General features: G+C 45.1%; 1 protein-coding gene and 1 long non-coding RNA gene across 2 annotated transcripts in view; both read left to right on the forward strand.

Annotated features, from left to right (window-relative positions):
• The window catches only part of LOC112076523 (tumor necrosis factor receptor superfamily member 16-like), a 53407-nt gene extending 42647 nt beyond the window's left edge, over positions 1-10760 (forward strand). The window contains 4 exon segments of the mRNA XM_070441362.1: positions 934-1171; positions 2494-2565; positions 2567-2685; positions 9546-10760. Coding sequence (XP_070297463.1) covers positions 934-1171; positions 2494-2565; positions 2567-2685; positions 9546-9592 — 476 coding nt within the window. The 3' untranslated portion in view covers positions 9593-10760.
• A 1251-nt stretch (positions 10761-12011) lies between these two features.
• On the forward strand, positions 12012-12721 carry LOC112076524 (uncharacterized). Its single transcript, XR_011477765.1, has 2 exons — positions 12012-12084; positions 12239-12721. It is a non-coding gene; the product is annotated as an uncharacterized lncRNA (long non-coding RNA).
• The last annotated feature ends 3787 nt before the right edge of the window (positions 12722-16508 follow it).

Here is a 16508-nt window from a genome sequence, read left to right on the forward strand (position 1 = left end):
AGAGAGAGAGAGAGAGAGAGAGAGAGAGAGAGAGAGAGAGAGAGAGAGAGAGAGAGAGAGAGAGAGAGAGAGAGAGAGAGAGAGTTCCTACTGCTGCCCTCCCAGGCCTGGCCTGCAGCACCAGAGGTTAAGCTGAACACACTGACCCTCTAAAGCCCCTGACTTTGTACTGCGGGTACTCCACATGGTGTGTGTCATGTTATGTACAGAGATCACAGTCATGCTACCATATAGAGAAGAACTTGGAGTGCGTCCCAAATGGCACCCTATTCCCTATATAATAGTGCACTAATTTTGACCAGAGCCCTATGAGTTCTGGTCAAAAGTAATGCACTATGTAGGAAATAGGGTGCGGCCCTGGTGAAAGAGTCATAATGTGCTGCTGGGCTTGGGTTATTATGTGGGTAAGTGACAGTTTGCCTCCCATCTCCTCCTCCTCCTCTCGAAGCATTCCCCCTTTTTCTCCAGATAGCATCTTAGCCGGAGCCCATCTGCCTATAAGAACAAGCATTCACATGTGTGCACTGTCACTCAAACATCTGCTTAGGGACATCGTCGTGACTAAACCCAGGCTCAGAACTACTTGAAGAAGGATGTATACAGTTATAGTTTAGGAAATTMTATTTTTTCATTATGGGGAAACATATCTTTTTTGTTTGTTTTTATTTCCCTGGTCCCCATTGTAAATTCCCTTTTTGATATACCGGTGTGCTAACTACAGTACAATGTGCTGGTTCCAAGGAGAKTTGATGTAGGTTGCTTAGCCAATGATAATGTATTCCTAAACTGGCTATTATTACTACTGGTTAAGTGTGTGATTTATTTTAATAAAACATTCTTACCGTAAAATAATGACCTCATATGAAAATGACCTTTTCCTGTCTTATATAATAGCATTCTCTCCTTTTACCTCTCTTCCTTCACTCTCCTTAGATCCTCTCTTCCCGTCCTACACGTCTCCCACCTTTCCCCRGGACCMGTCTTCCCCCTCTTTCACAGACATCTTCCCACCAGACAGCTCCAGCAGCCCCTCCCCGGGGGGAGAGAGCACCACGGCCCGGCCCAGCCCTCACTTCATCAGACCGGGCTTCAACGAGAACCTCATCCCCATCTACTGCTCCATCCTGGCTGCTGTGGTGGTGGGGCTGGTGGCCTACATCGTCTTCAAAAGGTGAGGGGCCATGGAGTGGGAGCATAGACAAAGCAGGGAGATAGGATATGAGCACAGGTAGAAGCAGCTATCACACAGATAGAGGAATATATCACACAGATAGAAGCAGCTATCACACAGATAGAAGCAGCTATCACACAGATAGAAGAATATATCACACAGATAGAAGCAGCTATCACACAGATAGAAGCGCTATCACAACAATAGAAGCAGCTATCACAACAGATAGAAGCCAGCTATCACACAATAGAAGCAGCTATCAACGCAGCGGATAGGACCAGATACAAAGCAGGGAGGATGATACATGTATGCAGACAGTGGGCTCAGGCTGGAGGAGGGAGAGAGAGTGAACTAGGACAGAGAGGTTGACTAGTCAGGGAAGGGAATGACAGGCAGGATGGTGTTGAGTGAGTAGCCCATGGCTAAAGAAGGCAGGGAGCCAGATAGAGAGCGACTGTATGTGAAATATTCAGGCCTGTTGGAATGGCAAGACATTGACCCAGTTACACCACATGATTACACACACACACACACACACACACACACACACACACACACACACACCACACACACACACACACACACCACACACACACACACACACACACACACACACACACACACACACACACACACACACACACACACACACACACACACACACACACCACACACACAACACACACAACACACCCATAATGCCATTTCAAAGTCACACACTCAGAGTAAAAAAGGATTGACAGAGTGAGTGACATATTACACATTAGAAATGACGCACACAGATGCACGCACACATAACCCACACAAGCATTTGCACACAACACATACAACACACGCCGATTCAAAACACACCATGTACCAAGTAAACAAGCTCATCATTCAAATCCAGTATCGATTGTAAAGTGCAGTCCAGTTGAAATCCGATGGCTACTCGTCAACACAAACAGTTACGCGGGCTACTTTAATATCTGTCTCCTTCCACTGTATAAACAGTCCAACACTGTCTGTTAAAAGGCTTTGATTGACTGATTGATTAGATCATTAGGACTAGGAGGCTGCTCCAGCCAGAGACAAACATACAGTAAAAATGACGGAGGATTTAAACCACGATGAGGCCAGAAGGCTTGTTTCCCTGCTGGTCCTTTAGGTTTACTGGAAGACTTTCAGAGATGTTTGATGACTGATCCCTCCTCGTCCCTTCCACGTTCCTGATGACCATCCCAACCACAAAACGTCCATTACTCGCATCACATCAATTAAACCACTTCGGGAACACAGTGTTGTGGGCATGACTCACTTCTTTCCCGTTCACACCTTCCCAGGTGGAACAGCTGCAAGCAGAACAAACAGCCGGCTAACAACCACCAAGCCACAGCAGCCAATCAAACGGTGACGCGGAGGGGAGAAGCTGCACAGCGACACGGCCATCTCAGTGGACAGCCAGAGTCTGCAGGAGCAGCAGCATGCAGCCCAGGCCCAGGTCCAGACACAGAGACAGGAACAGGAACAGATAGGTGAGCTCCCATAATACTGTTACCACTGTTACCCTACAACACACACTTACACTTTACACTTAGCTAGATGCTGTAATGGATGTCTGTGTGTTTCACCTGTTGGGTCTGTTAGGAGATTCTATGCTAGCTGGACTAGGCATATACAAGTGAGAGATGAAAGTGGTAACAAAGTGAATTTAGGATACATATTTTATTATTGTACATAGCGAGTCTCAGATATTATCTCGTTGTGTGTACATACTTAGATACGACTTTGGAAATGTCACAAAATAAGTCTTAACATGGAGTTATGAAGAGAGGGAAGGATGAATCGTGTTTTATCAATGTATACCCCTTACCTATGCTACAATTGACCCAGCCTTCGAATTTGGGAGACAGAGAGAGAGAGAGAGAGAAGAAGAGAGACAGAGACAGAGACAGAGACAGAGACAGAGAAAGAGAGAAGAGAGAGAGAGAGAGAGAGAGAGAGAGAGAGAGAGAGAGGAGAGAGAAGAGAGAGGAGAAAGAGAGAAGAGAAGAGAGAGAGGGAGAGAGAGAGAGAGGAGACGAGAAAGAGAGGAACAGGTGTCCAATATTTCGTGGAGAGACAGCACCACTGCCTTGTGGGAAATACATGATGAATGGTCGTGAAGGAGGAGAGCAACTTTTTAAACGGAACAAGAAAGTGAAAACAAAAGCAAGAGCTTCAGGAATGTGAAGTGGTCTCTCTATAGAGCCTGGAGCAACCCATCTTCCTTTAATTCAGAAATCCATGGCAGAGACACAGTCAGTCCTCTTATACTGAGGAGAACCATGCTCTACTTACTCCTCTCTCCGTCTCTTTAGCTCTTTCAACTTATCTCTCTCTTTCTGTGTCTCTCTACATATCTACTCTTTCTCCCTCCCTTTCTGTCTCCCCTTTTCTTTATTTCTCTCTCTCTGGAGTCTCAGTGGCATGGCACAGTTTCTATCCCCTCAGAGGAGTGATAGAGAGAGCTTTGTCGTCAAAAGGAAGAGAGGAGACCAACTACAGAGTGAAGTTTGTTTTTCCAACCTCCTAAGTGCTGAGCCAGAGCCTAAGGGGCCCTACACATCCAGTGACTCAGCGTCTCTCTCTATGCAGTCATGAATGCATAACTGAAGACGTTATGAATAGTAATGAGGTAGTTCAGAAGACAATTATAAAGTTATGTTCGTGAATCGTGAGTTAACTTATGCACCATCACCTGATCTGACCCTGGACCTCTGCTGTTTTGGATCTTACCCASAACCTAAATGCATACCCATGCCCATGTGATGTCTGGGAAGCCTGGGAAATGCTGCTATTGTTTTATTTTGRGTWGRGGGAATTCTATTCATTTCCCCCCACTCAGAAATGCAAAGCCTCAGTATAATGGAGAAAAGGGGGCATCTTTTCCTGGGMATTAGCATGTGATTGGGTCATTYAGMWGATGCCCGCCCCTTTAACCCTTGTTTCTMTGTGTGATTGGCTCATTAGCAGGTGTTGTGTGATGGAGGCCAGGCCCGATCCCCCTGCCTGTTTAAATCTGATCCAGCAACAGTGTTTAATGTCTGCTAATTAGCGTCAGCGCTGTCTTTTGGCGCAGAAGCCATTAAAATACAGTACTGCACACAGCATGCTGTGGGTTGGGCYGCTACTCCACTAGTAAATGGGGACTTGTTAAAATATAAAACACCCAAGGGGGTGAGAATATGTACAATAAATCCATAAAATCACATGGATTTCCCTTTTCAAATGAACCATATTTTACACATACAGTATGACTGAAAAGCCCACAGCAGTCTTTGTAGACGGTGTCATACCCAGTCAAAACAAGTCAATTAAGATTTCAAGTGAAATATGAAAATCTATAAAAGATGCCATGTGCTTTGATTGACAAGCTCAAAAGYACTCCCCGCATCCCTGCCTTGGGGTAAGAACTCCCAAAAGACTTACAGACATCTATAATAAGTCTTCTCTACTCTCCAGTGCAATCTGGTGATCTTTTAAAAAGCAATCTGTCTTTTCCCTCTGAGGCCAGGCCCCTTCCCCTTTAGGCTGGAGTATTCCGTCCTCAAGGGGCAGAGGGGTGTTTAAAATTTAAATGGGACTCTAACCTCTCACTCATCTCTCATCATCGTGCCTCTGTCCTTAATCTGATCCCATTCTCTACCTGAACGATAGTCACGGAAACTGTCAATCAAAGTCTGCTCGTCCCAGGTTGTAGGGGCAGTGGGCTAAACCTAGTAGTACAACGCTAGTGTAGTAGGAGAGTAGCTAGTGTAGTAGGAAAGTAGCTATTAGGGGTAGGAGTGTAGCTAGTGCTTTAGGAGAGTGGCTAGTGGGGTAGGAGAGTAGTTAGTGGGGTAGAGGAGTAGCTGGTAGGGTAGGAGAGTAGCTAGTGCATTGGGAGAGTAGCTAGTGCAGTAAGAGAGTAGCTAGTGTAGTAGGAGAGTAGCTAATGGGGTAGGAGAGTAGCTAGTGGGGTAGGATAGTAGCTAGTGGGGTAGGAGAGTAGCTAGTGGGGTAGGAGAGTAGCTAGTGGGGTAGGAGAGTAGCTAGTGGGGTAGGAGAGTAGCTAGTGAGGTAAGGAGAGAGCGTAGATGGGTAGGAGGAGTAGTAGAGGGAGTGGAGAGTAGCTAGATGGTAGCGAGAGTAGCTAGAAGGGGTAGGAGGAGCTGGTGGGTAGGAGAGTAGCTAGTGGGGTAGGAAGAGTAGCTTAGTGGGTAGGAGAGTAGCTAGTGGGTAGAGAGTAGTAGTTGTAGGAGAGTAGCTAGAAGGGTAGGATAGTAGCTAGTAGAGTAGATGGAGGGGTGGGGAGTAGCTAGAGTGGGTAGGAGAGTAGCTAGATGGGTAGGAGAGTAGCTAGAGGGGAGGAGAGTAGCTAGATGGTAGGAGAGTAGCTAGAAGGGTAGTAGAGTAGCTGGTGGGTAGGAAGTAGCTAGATGGTAGGAGAGTAGCTAGTGGGTAGAGAGTAGCTAGATGGTAGGAAGTAAGCTAGTAAGGTAGGAAGTAGCTAGATGGGTAGGAAAAGTAGCTAGATGGGTAGGAGAGTGCTTGGGGTAGGAGAGTAGCTAGTGGGTAGAAGAGTAGCTCGTGGGGTAGGATAGTAGTAGTAGGGTAGAGAGTAGCTAGATGGGTAGGAGAGTAATTAGTGGGTAGAAGAGTAGCTAGATGGGTAGGAGAGTAGCTAGTTGGTAGGAAGATAGCTAGTGGGGTAGGAGAGTAGCTAGTGGGGTGAAGAGTAGCTAGTGGGTAGGAGATAGCTAGTGGGGTAGAAGAGTAGCTAGTAGGGTAGGAGAGTAGCTAGTAGAGTAGAAAAGTAGCCATGGGTGGAGAGTAGTGTAGGGTAAGAGTAGCTAGATGGTCGAAGTAGCTAGTGCATTTGGAGATAGCTAGTAGGTAGGAGAGTAGCTAGATGGTTAGAGAGTAGCTAGTGGGAAGAATAGTGAGCTAGTGGGTAGGAAGTAGATAGTGGGTAGGAATAGGTAGCTGAGGTGTAGAGAGTAGCTATATGGTAGGAGAGAAGCTAGAAGCGGTAAGAAGAGTAGGCTTGGTGGGTGGAGGTAAGCTAGGGGTAGGAGAGTAGCTAGTGGGGTAGGAGAGTAGCTAGTGGGGGTAGGAGAGTAGCAGTGGTAGGAGAGTAGCTAGTGGTAGGAAGTAGCTAGTAGGAGAGTAGAGGAGTAGCGTAATGGTAGGAGAAGTAGCTAGTGGTAGGAGAGGAGGCTAGAGGGGCTACGGAGATGTACTAGATGGGTAGGAGAGTAGCTAGAGGGTTAGGTAGAGTAGCTGTGGGGTAGGAGAGTAGCTAGATGGGTAGGAGAGTAGCTTAGGTGGGGTACGATGAGACTGGGGTAGGAGAGTAGCTAGTAGGGTAGGAGAGTAGCTAGTGGTAGGAAGAGTAGCTAGATGGGTAGAGAGTAGCTAGTGGGGAGGAGAGTAGTTAGTGGGGTAGAATGAGTAGCTCGTGGGGTAGGATAGTAGCTAGTAAGGGTAGGAGAGTAGCTAGATGGGTAGGAGAGTCATTAGGGGACTAGAAAGTAGACTAGATGGTGGGTAGAGAGACTAGTCTGAGTAGGTAGGTAGGCTAGATACGTGCTAGGATGAGTGCTAGTGGGTGACAGAGTGCGTTGCGGTAGTGGTAAGTAAATAGCCTAGTGGGTAAGAAGAGTGAGTAGGGTAAGGAGAGCCTAGCTTAGTAGAGTAGATAAAGGTCCAGCCAGTGGGGTAGTGATGATAGCTTAGTAGGGTAAGAGGAGGTGCTGAGGATGGTTCGGGAAAGGTACGAGTGCATCGTTGAGACTATGGGAGTACGGTTTATGCGAGAGTAGGCTAATGGTTAGGAGTATTGAGCTGATGTGGGGAGGGAAACTAGTTGTTAAGCTAGTGCGGGTACCGACATGATTAGCTAGATCAGTCGGATGAGTGTAGGTTCTCTAGTAGTAGTACGGAGCAGTAGCTAGTGGGGTGGAGAGCTAGCCTCCAAGTACGCGCAAGTACAGAGTAGCTAGTGGTTAGGAGAGTATAGCTAGTGGGGACACGATATACGTCATGGAAGGGTGGTAGAGAGTAAGAAAGAGACTAGTAGAGTTGAGGAGGTTGCTAGTCGAAGTGCGAAGATGTAGCTAGTGGGGTGGAGAGAGTATGCTATACGGCAGAAGATAGCATAGATGGTTGAGGGAAGAGTAGCTAGTGGGGAAGTAAATAGTTAGCTAAGTAAGTAAGGGGGTAGCAACGAGTAGTCTAGAGTAAGAGAGTAAGCTAGTAGAGTAAGGAGAGGAGTTCGATAGGAGAAGAAGAGAGTAGACTAGTAGAGTGAGGAGTATAGCTAGTGGGATGGGTAGAGTAGGAAGAGCAGTCACAGCAGAAGAGTAGCATAGAGTGGTTAAGGAGGAGTAGAAGTGGGGGAGAATAGTGAGCTAGTGCAGAGGTAGGAGAGTATGCATAGTAGAGAGAGTGAGACTGAGAGAGGAGGAGGGAGAGTAGTAGATTGTGGCAGGGTAGCCACGCGAAGTAGCTCGTCGGAAGTTGAGGTGTAGAGTAGCTGCCGATGGCATGTATTTAGAGCTTGAGATATGAAGAAGCGACGTGGATGTCACCAGGCTCTAAGAGAGACCATCTTGCAACTTGCTAGGGAAAGCTCGCTACGCCTTTGGGAGTTTCAGGCATCTTGCTATGTCGACATCATGCATGAAATAAGCTTGTACGTATCGCAGGACAAATACTGACGTATTGCTTGTCCAAAGCACTTTGAGACTAAATGAAAAGACTATATAAATGCTAATCCATTATTGGTATTAATCATGATAAATGTAACATATTGTAGTGAGGACCTCTGTATTGAGTAAAATAGAATAACTTGAGTCTGTATTGACTCAGTTCTAAAAGAAAGAGGGAATTTAGTGGTGGGAGGGGTACAGTGTGACAATCGACAGAGAAGCTAAGGCCAGGTCACATTTACTTTTACATGTACACTTTGGAAATTTAGCAGACGCTCTTATCCAGAAGCACTTACAGTCAAGTGCAGTTCAATTAAGGTAGGTAAGACAACCACAAATCACAGTCCCTGTTTAAGCAAAATCACATCACAGAGAGGGTAATCGAATGTGAGGAGGAATGTGAGACGCCTCAAGGTGCCAGAGGCAATGAGGTACATGTAACTGCCGGCTGATTGACAGGTAGTGTATGAGGGGTCCTGGTCAAATGACCCTGGGGCAACAGAAGGTAATCAGCATGTCTCCTGTATTCCATTCTTGCCATTAAGAGGAGAGCAGTTGATTGCCTATTCACTACCGATCTCAATCMCAGTCTTAATCAGCTATCTTTAAAGCTTCGGAGTGGCCTGAAATMAAATCAGCATCGGCTGAACATGCTAATGGAAGATCGACTGTTAGATCGACTATTCTGAACATGCCCAGTAGAATTTAATCTGATAAAGACTGGTCAATAGCTTAGAATTGGAATGGGTGAAACAGTGGCTCCCATTTAAAGCTACCATTAGATTTTCTGTGTCAACAATATTTATCAAAGAAGCCACCAACTGACTCAGTAGGTTTACATTTGCAGTCTAGGGAGGGCTGCATGAACCATTCAAAGTGGAGATCCTGAAGAGGAACACAAGTATGAAAAGACAGAATGATTCAGCAAGACTGCTCAGTGTCTGTCTGCAGTGTCTGTCTGCAGTGTCTGTCTGCAGTGTCTGTCTGCAGTGTCTGTCTGCAGTGTCTGTCATGCCTGCAGGATGCCTGTCTAAACAGGAAGGAGAACAAGTCACAGACTGCATGACGTGCTCTGGAGAGAATCAACATGAATAACAAGAGCTAAAGGAGAGCCAGAGGATTTCAGAAAGAAATGGAATGTTTGTAGAATGAGAGAAGATCGACGGTAGCAGGCTTCGCCGAGCTCCGCCTCTGTGCACCACATACACTTAAACAGGCCTGATGATGTCATAGCGTGGTTGATACAAAAAAGCCCTTCTTGTGAACCTTTAGAATTAGAGCTCTCTTCTGGCTGGCACAGGGGTGCATTGATCAAGACAAGAAAACAACCAGTGAGCTCGGAGCTCCTCTAAAAAKCGCCTCTGCATTCCGGAAGCGTTTCCATGGCACCCCTCAARTGACAACAGGTTGAGGGCTTGTGGGAAAAGGGGACATTTGTCCCWCTTCCTCACTCCCTGTAGTAATGAGTTCAGTGAAACAGTTGGAGGGGTTGATGAGTTTGTGACCTCACAAGGCCCCCTARAGGGCAAAGTGTGTCAGAGTGGACACAGCATCAAAGACCGCTGACCACTGATACTGCGTTACTTCATARGACCAGAGAACATCTGCATGCTTCACCACTGATCATATATGTTTTTAACATGTTTCTCTCTCTCTCTCAGTGGTGAGGGTGGATGGGGGACCTGACTCACCTCCCCCCCAGGTCTGAGGAAGAGGAGAAGCCGCTGACAGGAAGGAGGAAAAGGAGGAGAGGGGGAAGTGGGTTGCCATGGAAACCTTGATGTGGGAATGGACATACAGTATACGAGTACAGACTGAGTGGGCTTCTTGGATACAACAAGGAAGTTGACGACATTATCGCCCCTTTTCACCAAGGGTGGCCACTGGTTTCTGACTGACCTCTTGTCCCAGTATGGACCCTTATTGGACAGACTGGAGCATCAGAGGCTGACCCAGTATCTCTACACAGAACCCAACTCTGCCAGTGTGTCTTTGAACACTAAGCCTCTCCGCCAGTACCAACCCTAATACCAACCCCAACACCAACACCAACAGCAACCCCAACAGCAACCCCAACACCAACCCCAACACCAACCCCAACACCAACCCTAACACCAACCCCAACACCAAATGTCTGCCTCAAGTCACTAAAGTTGCAATATCACTACCACCCATAAGCCAAGAAGCATCACTGTGTTAGATATCCTGGTCTCTGTCTTTTCTGTCAGCTGGTGTTGACCAATCATTATGAAAGTGTGTTAGTATGTTATCCCATGAAGGAGTTTTATCATGTGTCCCCATAAGTTCACTGCCAACTTCCTTTGACCATTTGCTAAAATTATTATTCATCCACCCCCCGATTCCCCCCTACTCACTCACATCATCAAATGTTTGTGCCTCAGAGGTAGATAAACTCTCTGTCCCCTCTCTCCCCTTGTCTGTACTCTCTCTCTCTCAGCGTGTAACTATCTGTCCCTCTTTCCATCCCTCCATCTATTCCTATCCTATCCTAGTGTGTTCTCAGGGCTAGTCCTGCAGTAGTCTCTCAGTGACTCCGTCACACCTCCAGACTGTCTTCTCAGACCTCAGCAGCCTGTTGTAATCCTCCATGTGATCCTGTTGATAGATAAACAGTGGGGAATACTATTCACCATAATCAGTGGGGGAGCGGTTATGCTTGCGTTTAGATGGTTACGAGGTAGACGGCGTTCGGAATGTCATTGTTTTCAATGAGAAGCACGACGGTAAAATGCCGTTGAGATTGTCACGGTAGACCGGGACATGCCACCAGAAGGTTTAAAATATTTAACTTTTGTTGTCTGTCGTAGCGTTGTTTTCTTCCGGATGTTGATTTGCACTGTTTGTTTACCGAAATCACCATAAGCAAACTATACGTCGGTCCTGGCTTGCTTTCTTCTTGTATGATGGTTTTGCATCCTCGTCTAAATGCAGCATTAACCAATTCCTATCCTTTTTCTTACCACAGCCACAGACATTCTAAGGTGTACAGGGACTGACACAATTTGTGTTGTTGTTATACTGTTGCTCTGACTTACTGTGCTCTCCTATTTCTCATTGGCTGTGGATCATTCCATCATTCCGTCACACAAACATGATACACCATTCCCTCCTCTGTTTTCTGACTCTTTTCTCCTCAACAATGACTCCAGGATTCTGTTGGAATGATTATGCTTGAAATGTAACAATTTCTAGATGTTTCTCTCATGTCTGTTTGTGGCGCATCTGCCTCTCTTAGTGGTTTGAAGTTTACAAGGCTTCTCTCAGCAGTGCAGCTCCATTACCCCAAAGCTGTGATATGCAATATGAGGAGCATTTTTGGACTGATTGAACATTGCTGACTCATTGACCTGACACGTAATGTGATGTCCAACTGCCAAAAATGAAACTGTGACGTCATCAGAAAGATACTCTGCAGTATCAGTATTCGATGGCTGTTCCATGGTAGACTGACGAGAGTATGTCTAGAAATAGTATACAGAGTTTATATACAAACACTGTATAGTAGGCTATACTCAAGACTCCCTTAAATTATCCATTAATATGACCTGCTATGAGTGGAGACATGGGGACACTCGTCAGAGACTTCCGTCTCACTGAAATAAACACGAGCACTTGCACACACACACTCACGTGCAGATATGTGTGGTTGTCTAAGAAGTGTGCGGTGGCGCTAATGTGTCTGCTGCGGTATGGTATGGTAGAGGTATGGAGTAAACACAGGGCCATTAGGGAGACATTCCTGACAGGCAGGTAATTACCTCAGAGTTTCAGGTTCTTTAGCTTCACTCAGTCAGCTGGCTCTCATCTGGATCCCTCTTTCGTGATACTGCACAGAGACATCAGGACGCTTTTAATGGCAACAATGGACATTACATTGCTCACCTTCATTCTGTCTGAGAGAGCAGTGACATTTTACTGTATCACAATAGTGGTCTGAAGCACTTATACACCCCCCCCCCCCCACACTCTCTCTGAATGATAACTGTATGTATTCTGTTGCCTTTGATCACTTTTGTATGTATCTAATTGGCACGCAGCATACTGATCACGCAGTAGGATTAGATGTTGGCATTAGCTACGCGTAACTGTAAGTCCAGGTTTGATTCCCAGGGACATGTGATTACTCAGGGTCCCTTTGGTGTGGTTTGATGCTTGAATTAGATGTAGGTAGATAGCAAGGTAGAGATATTAGCAGAGATACTTTGTGTAGAGAGAGAGAGAGAGAGAGAGAGAGAGAGAGAGAGAGAGAGAGAGAGAGAAGAGAGAGAGAGAGAGAGAGAGAAGAGAGAGAGAGAGAGAGGACGAAGAGAGAGAGAGAGAGAGAGAGAGAGAGAGAGAGAGAAAAAGAGAGAGAGATAATCTGGTGCTAGCAAAGATACAGTAGGGAGACGCTCTCATAGTAGTGAGTTTTGAGGCTTTAAATAGGAAAAAACAGACCAACACACCCACACTATATTCCCCCTGGAGGCCTCTCTCTGCTTGTGACATATCCAGTGGCTTCACACACACAGTGTTTCACACAATATTATTGACAGCAGTGTGATTCATATTGCTCCACAATGGAAGTGCAGTAGGACCCAGTGGACCAACAGATTGGCATAATACCACTGACTGACAGGAGGGATTGTCAMCAACGACTGGTGAACAACTGAACCTTTCACTGTGGCTGGCGGCCCCACGGGCCCAATCTAACACTGTGCTGTCTCACAGGTGAATAGAGGTGTCAATATAGAATCTACAGTATGACTCAATCTGTACTGTTCCTCCACAGCAGGGGACACTGGTAGAGTGAAGGACGATAATATAAGAATGTAAAGCTGAATAACGTTACAGWCATAAATATGCAAAACATTCAATGTTCTTCTATTGTTTTTGTTATGAATATRATTCTCTTTTTTGAAATCAGTATTTTTTTGTYAACGGTTTCTTGTTTTAGCACTTATTAGATGTAATATGCACACTCAAAGACTGRMKRACAKYWGRSRSTGTYRASAGWSWSYMGTSTRTGASTTATGTTCAGAACACTTTCTGTTCTTCTTCTGTTTTTATTCTCCCTTGTTGTATGATCTGTGTTTTCTTTCATCATTTGAGTGTTAKTGAAGGTTTCAGGAAGTATAGGCCATAGGTTAAAACATKCTACTGTTGTTGTTGAAATCCATATAGCATCATCTACGTACATGCCATCTGCTGTGGTCCTATTTTACCCACCACAATATACTCTATCTACAGTGCAAAAGTGGCAATATGTGATGAGCATGACCAGTATGTTTTTACATGTTCAGCTTGTCCAGAGGTTGTGGACAGACATGCCATGTATGAGGAGGATTCACTGTGATTCTCTATATTAATATCCAAGATATAATAAATCCCCACAGAAATTTCAGACCCCGTCCRRCCAAAAGCTGAATGTTACATGTACTTACCTACTAGRGTAAAATGCATTGTGTAAATGTGAATTTCTTAGAGTTGTTACAATATATAAATACACTATAAAATTGAAAAAGCAAACAAATTAGTTATCTGGTAGAATAAAAACAAATGTAATTGCACCTTTGTCAAGTCATTTGTCTTCAATACTGAATGTTGATAATATAGCAAGTCAGCTGATGGGTTCTCATTCCCTACTGGGAATTCATTGTTGCTTGGGAAAGAAATATAGTAGACACAATACACTGAAATATGCTTCTTCGCTTAAAACATCTAAAATTGCCAATGTTTAACACTGGTAGTCGGCTATCTCTCCCGGGAAATCCTTGATTAWAACAATATTGGACAGCACCCAGTACAAACTCTCCCGACCCTCATCTATAACAGATTTTTTTAACAATAGTTACAGGAATAATCTCTGTGGGTTTGTGTCTCATTGACAGTTTTGGCTTTCTGTATGAAAATACCCAAAAGGTTCCCCTTTAGAATTACCCCCAAAGTATTTCTGAAAAAGGCCTCAAGCTAATGAAAATAAAATGTTAAAACCACAAAGTACGGAACATGTGACCTTAGCCAAACCACAGTTAAAAACAGGACCATATGTGAGGGTTCATTGGACTGTTGGAGTCTAGTTCTATATTCTCTTATCATCAGGTACGCGTTCAATAACATGGGAGATGTCTGGTAGATATGGTTCTCACACACACACCACACACACCCACACACACACACACACACACAACACACACACCCACACACACACACACACACACACACACACACACCACAACACACACAACACACACACCCACACACACACACACACACACACACACACACACAGAGAAGAGACTACAGATAAGACATAGTGTGATGAATTGCTGAATCATCAGAATGTGCGGTTGATCCCAAACCAGCAAACCAGATGGGAGCTAGACACGCTACATAGTTTAATAGACACGCTACATAGTATAATTTGATTAGCCGGGACCGTTCAAATAGAGGCGCTAATCAAATGCTGAAATGTATTTTTTTCCTACCTGAACATTAATCAAGAGCATGAGTCAGCTGAAATTGCAAAGAAAGGAACATCGTTAAAGAGAAAAAAATAACAACCATGACTAAAATAGATGTATGTGGAGATGCGGGGGAAAAGCGTACAGAAATGTGATTGAGGCGATCACATTCAATGTGGATGATGTCATTAATTATGCTTACTGTATAAAGTATATGCAAACACTGACCTTCATAAGTTTAACCTTATTCAACTTTTTGGTGTTTTGTGTAACAGATGTCTCTGTCACGTATGCTCCCTCTCCGGTCTCTAGGTCATCAGGCTGCTGATTATCCCACACACCTGTCACCATCGTCTCGCGCACCAGCGCCTCATGACACTCACCTGGACTCCATCACCTCCTTGATTGTCTTCCCTATATCTGTCACTCCCCTTGGTTCTTTCCTCAGGTGTTATTGACTCTGTTTTCATGTTGGTGCGTTGTTTGTGTTTCGTGTTCATTGTTTCTTTTATTTATTAAAACACTCACTCCCTGAACTTGCTTCCTGACTCTCAGCTCACTCGTTACAGTCTCTTTCCATACACCACTGTTTGGAGGCTGGAAATGCATGTACAGTGCATTCAGAAAGTCTTCAGACCCCTTCCCTTTTTCCAKATTTTTATACATTATTCTAAAATGGGTTAAATAAAAACATTTCCTCATCAAGGGGCGGCAGGTAATGGTTAGAGTGTTGGACMTGTAACCGAAAGGTTGCAAGATCGAATCCCCGAGCTGACAAGGTAAAAATCTGTCGTTCTGCCCCTGAACAAGGCAGTTAACCCACTGTTACTAGGCCAACTGACTTGCCTAATTAAATAAAGGTAAAATAAAAAATCTACACACAATACCCCATAATGACAAAGCAAAAACTGGTTTTTAGAAATGTTAGCAAATTTATGAGAAAACAGAAATACATTATTTACATAAATATTGAGAACCTTTGCTGTGAGACTCGAAATTGAGCTCAGGTGCAACCTGTTTCCATTGATCATTTTTGAAATGTTTCTACAACTTGATTGGAGTCCACCTGTGGTAAATGCAATTGATTGGACATGATTTGGAATGGCACACACCTGTCTATATAAGGTCCCACAGTTGACAGTGCATGTCAGAGCAAAAACCAAGCCCTGAGGTTGAAGGAATTGTCTGTACAGCTCCAAGACAGGATTGTGTCAAGGCATAGATCTGGGAAAGGGTACCAAAACATTTCTGCAGCATTGAAGGTCCCCAAGAACACAGTGGCCTCCATCAATCTTAAATGGAAGAAGTTTGGAACCACCAAGAACCTTCCTAGAGCTGGCTGCCCTGCCAAACTGAGCAATCGGAGGAAAAGAGCCTTGGTCAGGGAGGTGACCAAGAACCTGATGGCTACTCTGACAGAGCTACAAAGTTCCTCTGTGGAGATGGGAAAAACTTCCAGAAGGACAACCATCTCTGCAGCGCTCCACCAATCAGGAATTTATGGTAGAGTGACCAGACGGAAGCCACTCCTCAGTAAAAAGCACATGACAGCCCACTTGGAGTTTGCCAAAAGACACCTTAAAGACTCTCAGACCATGAGAAACACGATTCTCTGGTGTGATAAAACCTGAATATCTGAGTGCCAAGCATTACGTCTGGAGGAAACCTGGCACCATCCCTACGGTGAAGCATGATGGTGGCAACATCATGCTGTGGGGATGTTTTTCAGCGGCAGGAACTGGGAGACTAGTCAGGATCGAGGGAAAGATGAATGGAGCAAAGTACAGAAAGATCCTTGATGAAAACCTGCTCCAGAGCGCTCAGGACCTCAGACTGGGGCAAAGGTTCACCTTCCAACAGGAGAACGACTCTAAGCACACAGCCAAGACACCGCAGGAGTGGCTTCCGGACAAGTCTCTTAATGTCCTTGAGTGGCCCAGCCAGAGCCTGGACTTGAACCCGAACGAACATCTTTGAAGAGACCTGAAAATAGCTGTGCAGCGATCCTCCCCATCCAACATGATAGAGTTTGAGAGGATCTGCAGAGAAGAATGGAAGAAACTCCCCAAATACAGGTGTGCCACGCTTGTAGCATCATACCCAAGAAGACTTGAGGCTGTAATTGCTGCCAAAGGTGCTTCAACAAAGTACTGAGTAAAG

This window comes from Salvelinus sp. IW2-2015, unplaced genomic scaffold (genome assembly GCF_002910315.2).
Source record: "Salvelinus sp. IW2-2015 unplaced genomic scaffold, ASM291031v2 Un_scaffold3810, whole genome shotgun sequence".
Classification (NCBI taxonomy): Eukaryota; Metazoa; Chordata; class Actinopteri; order Salmoniformes; family Salmonidae; genus Salvelinus; species Salvelinus sp. IW2-2015.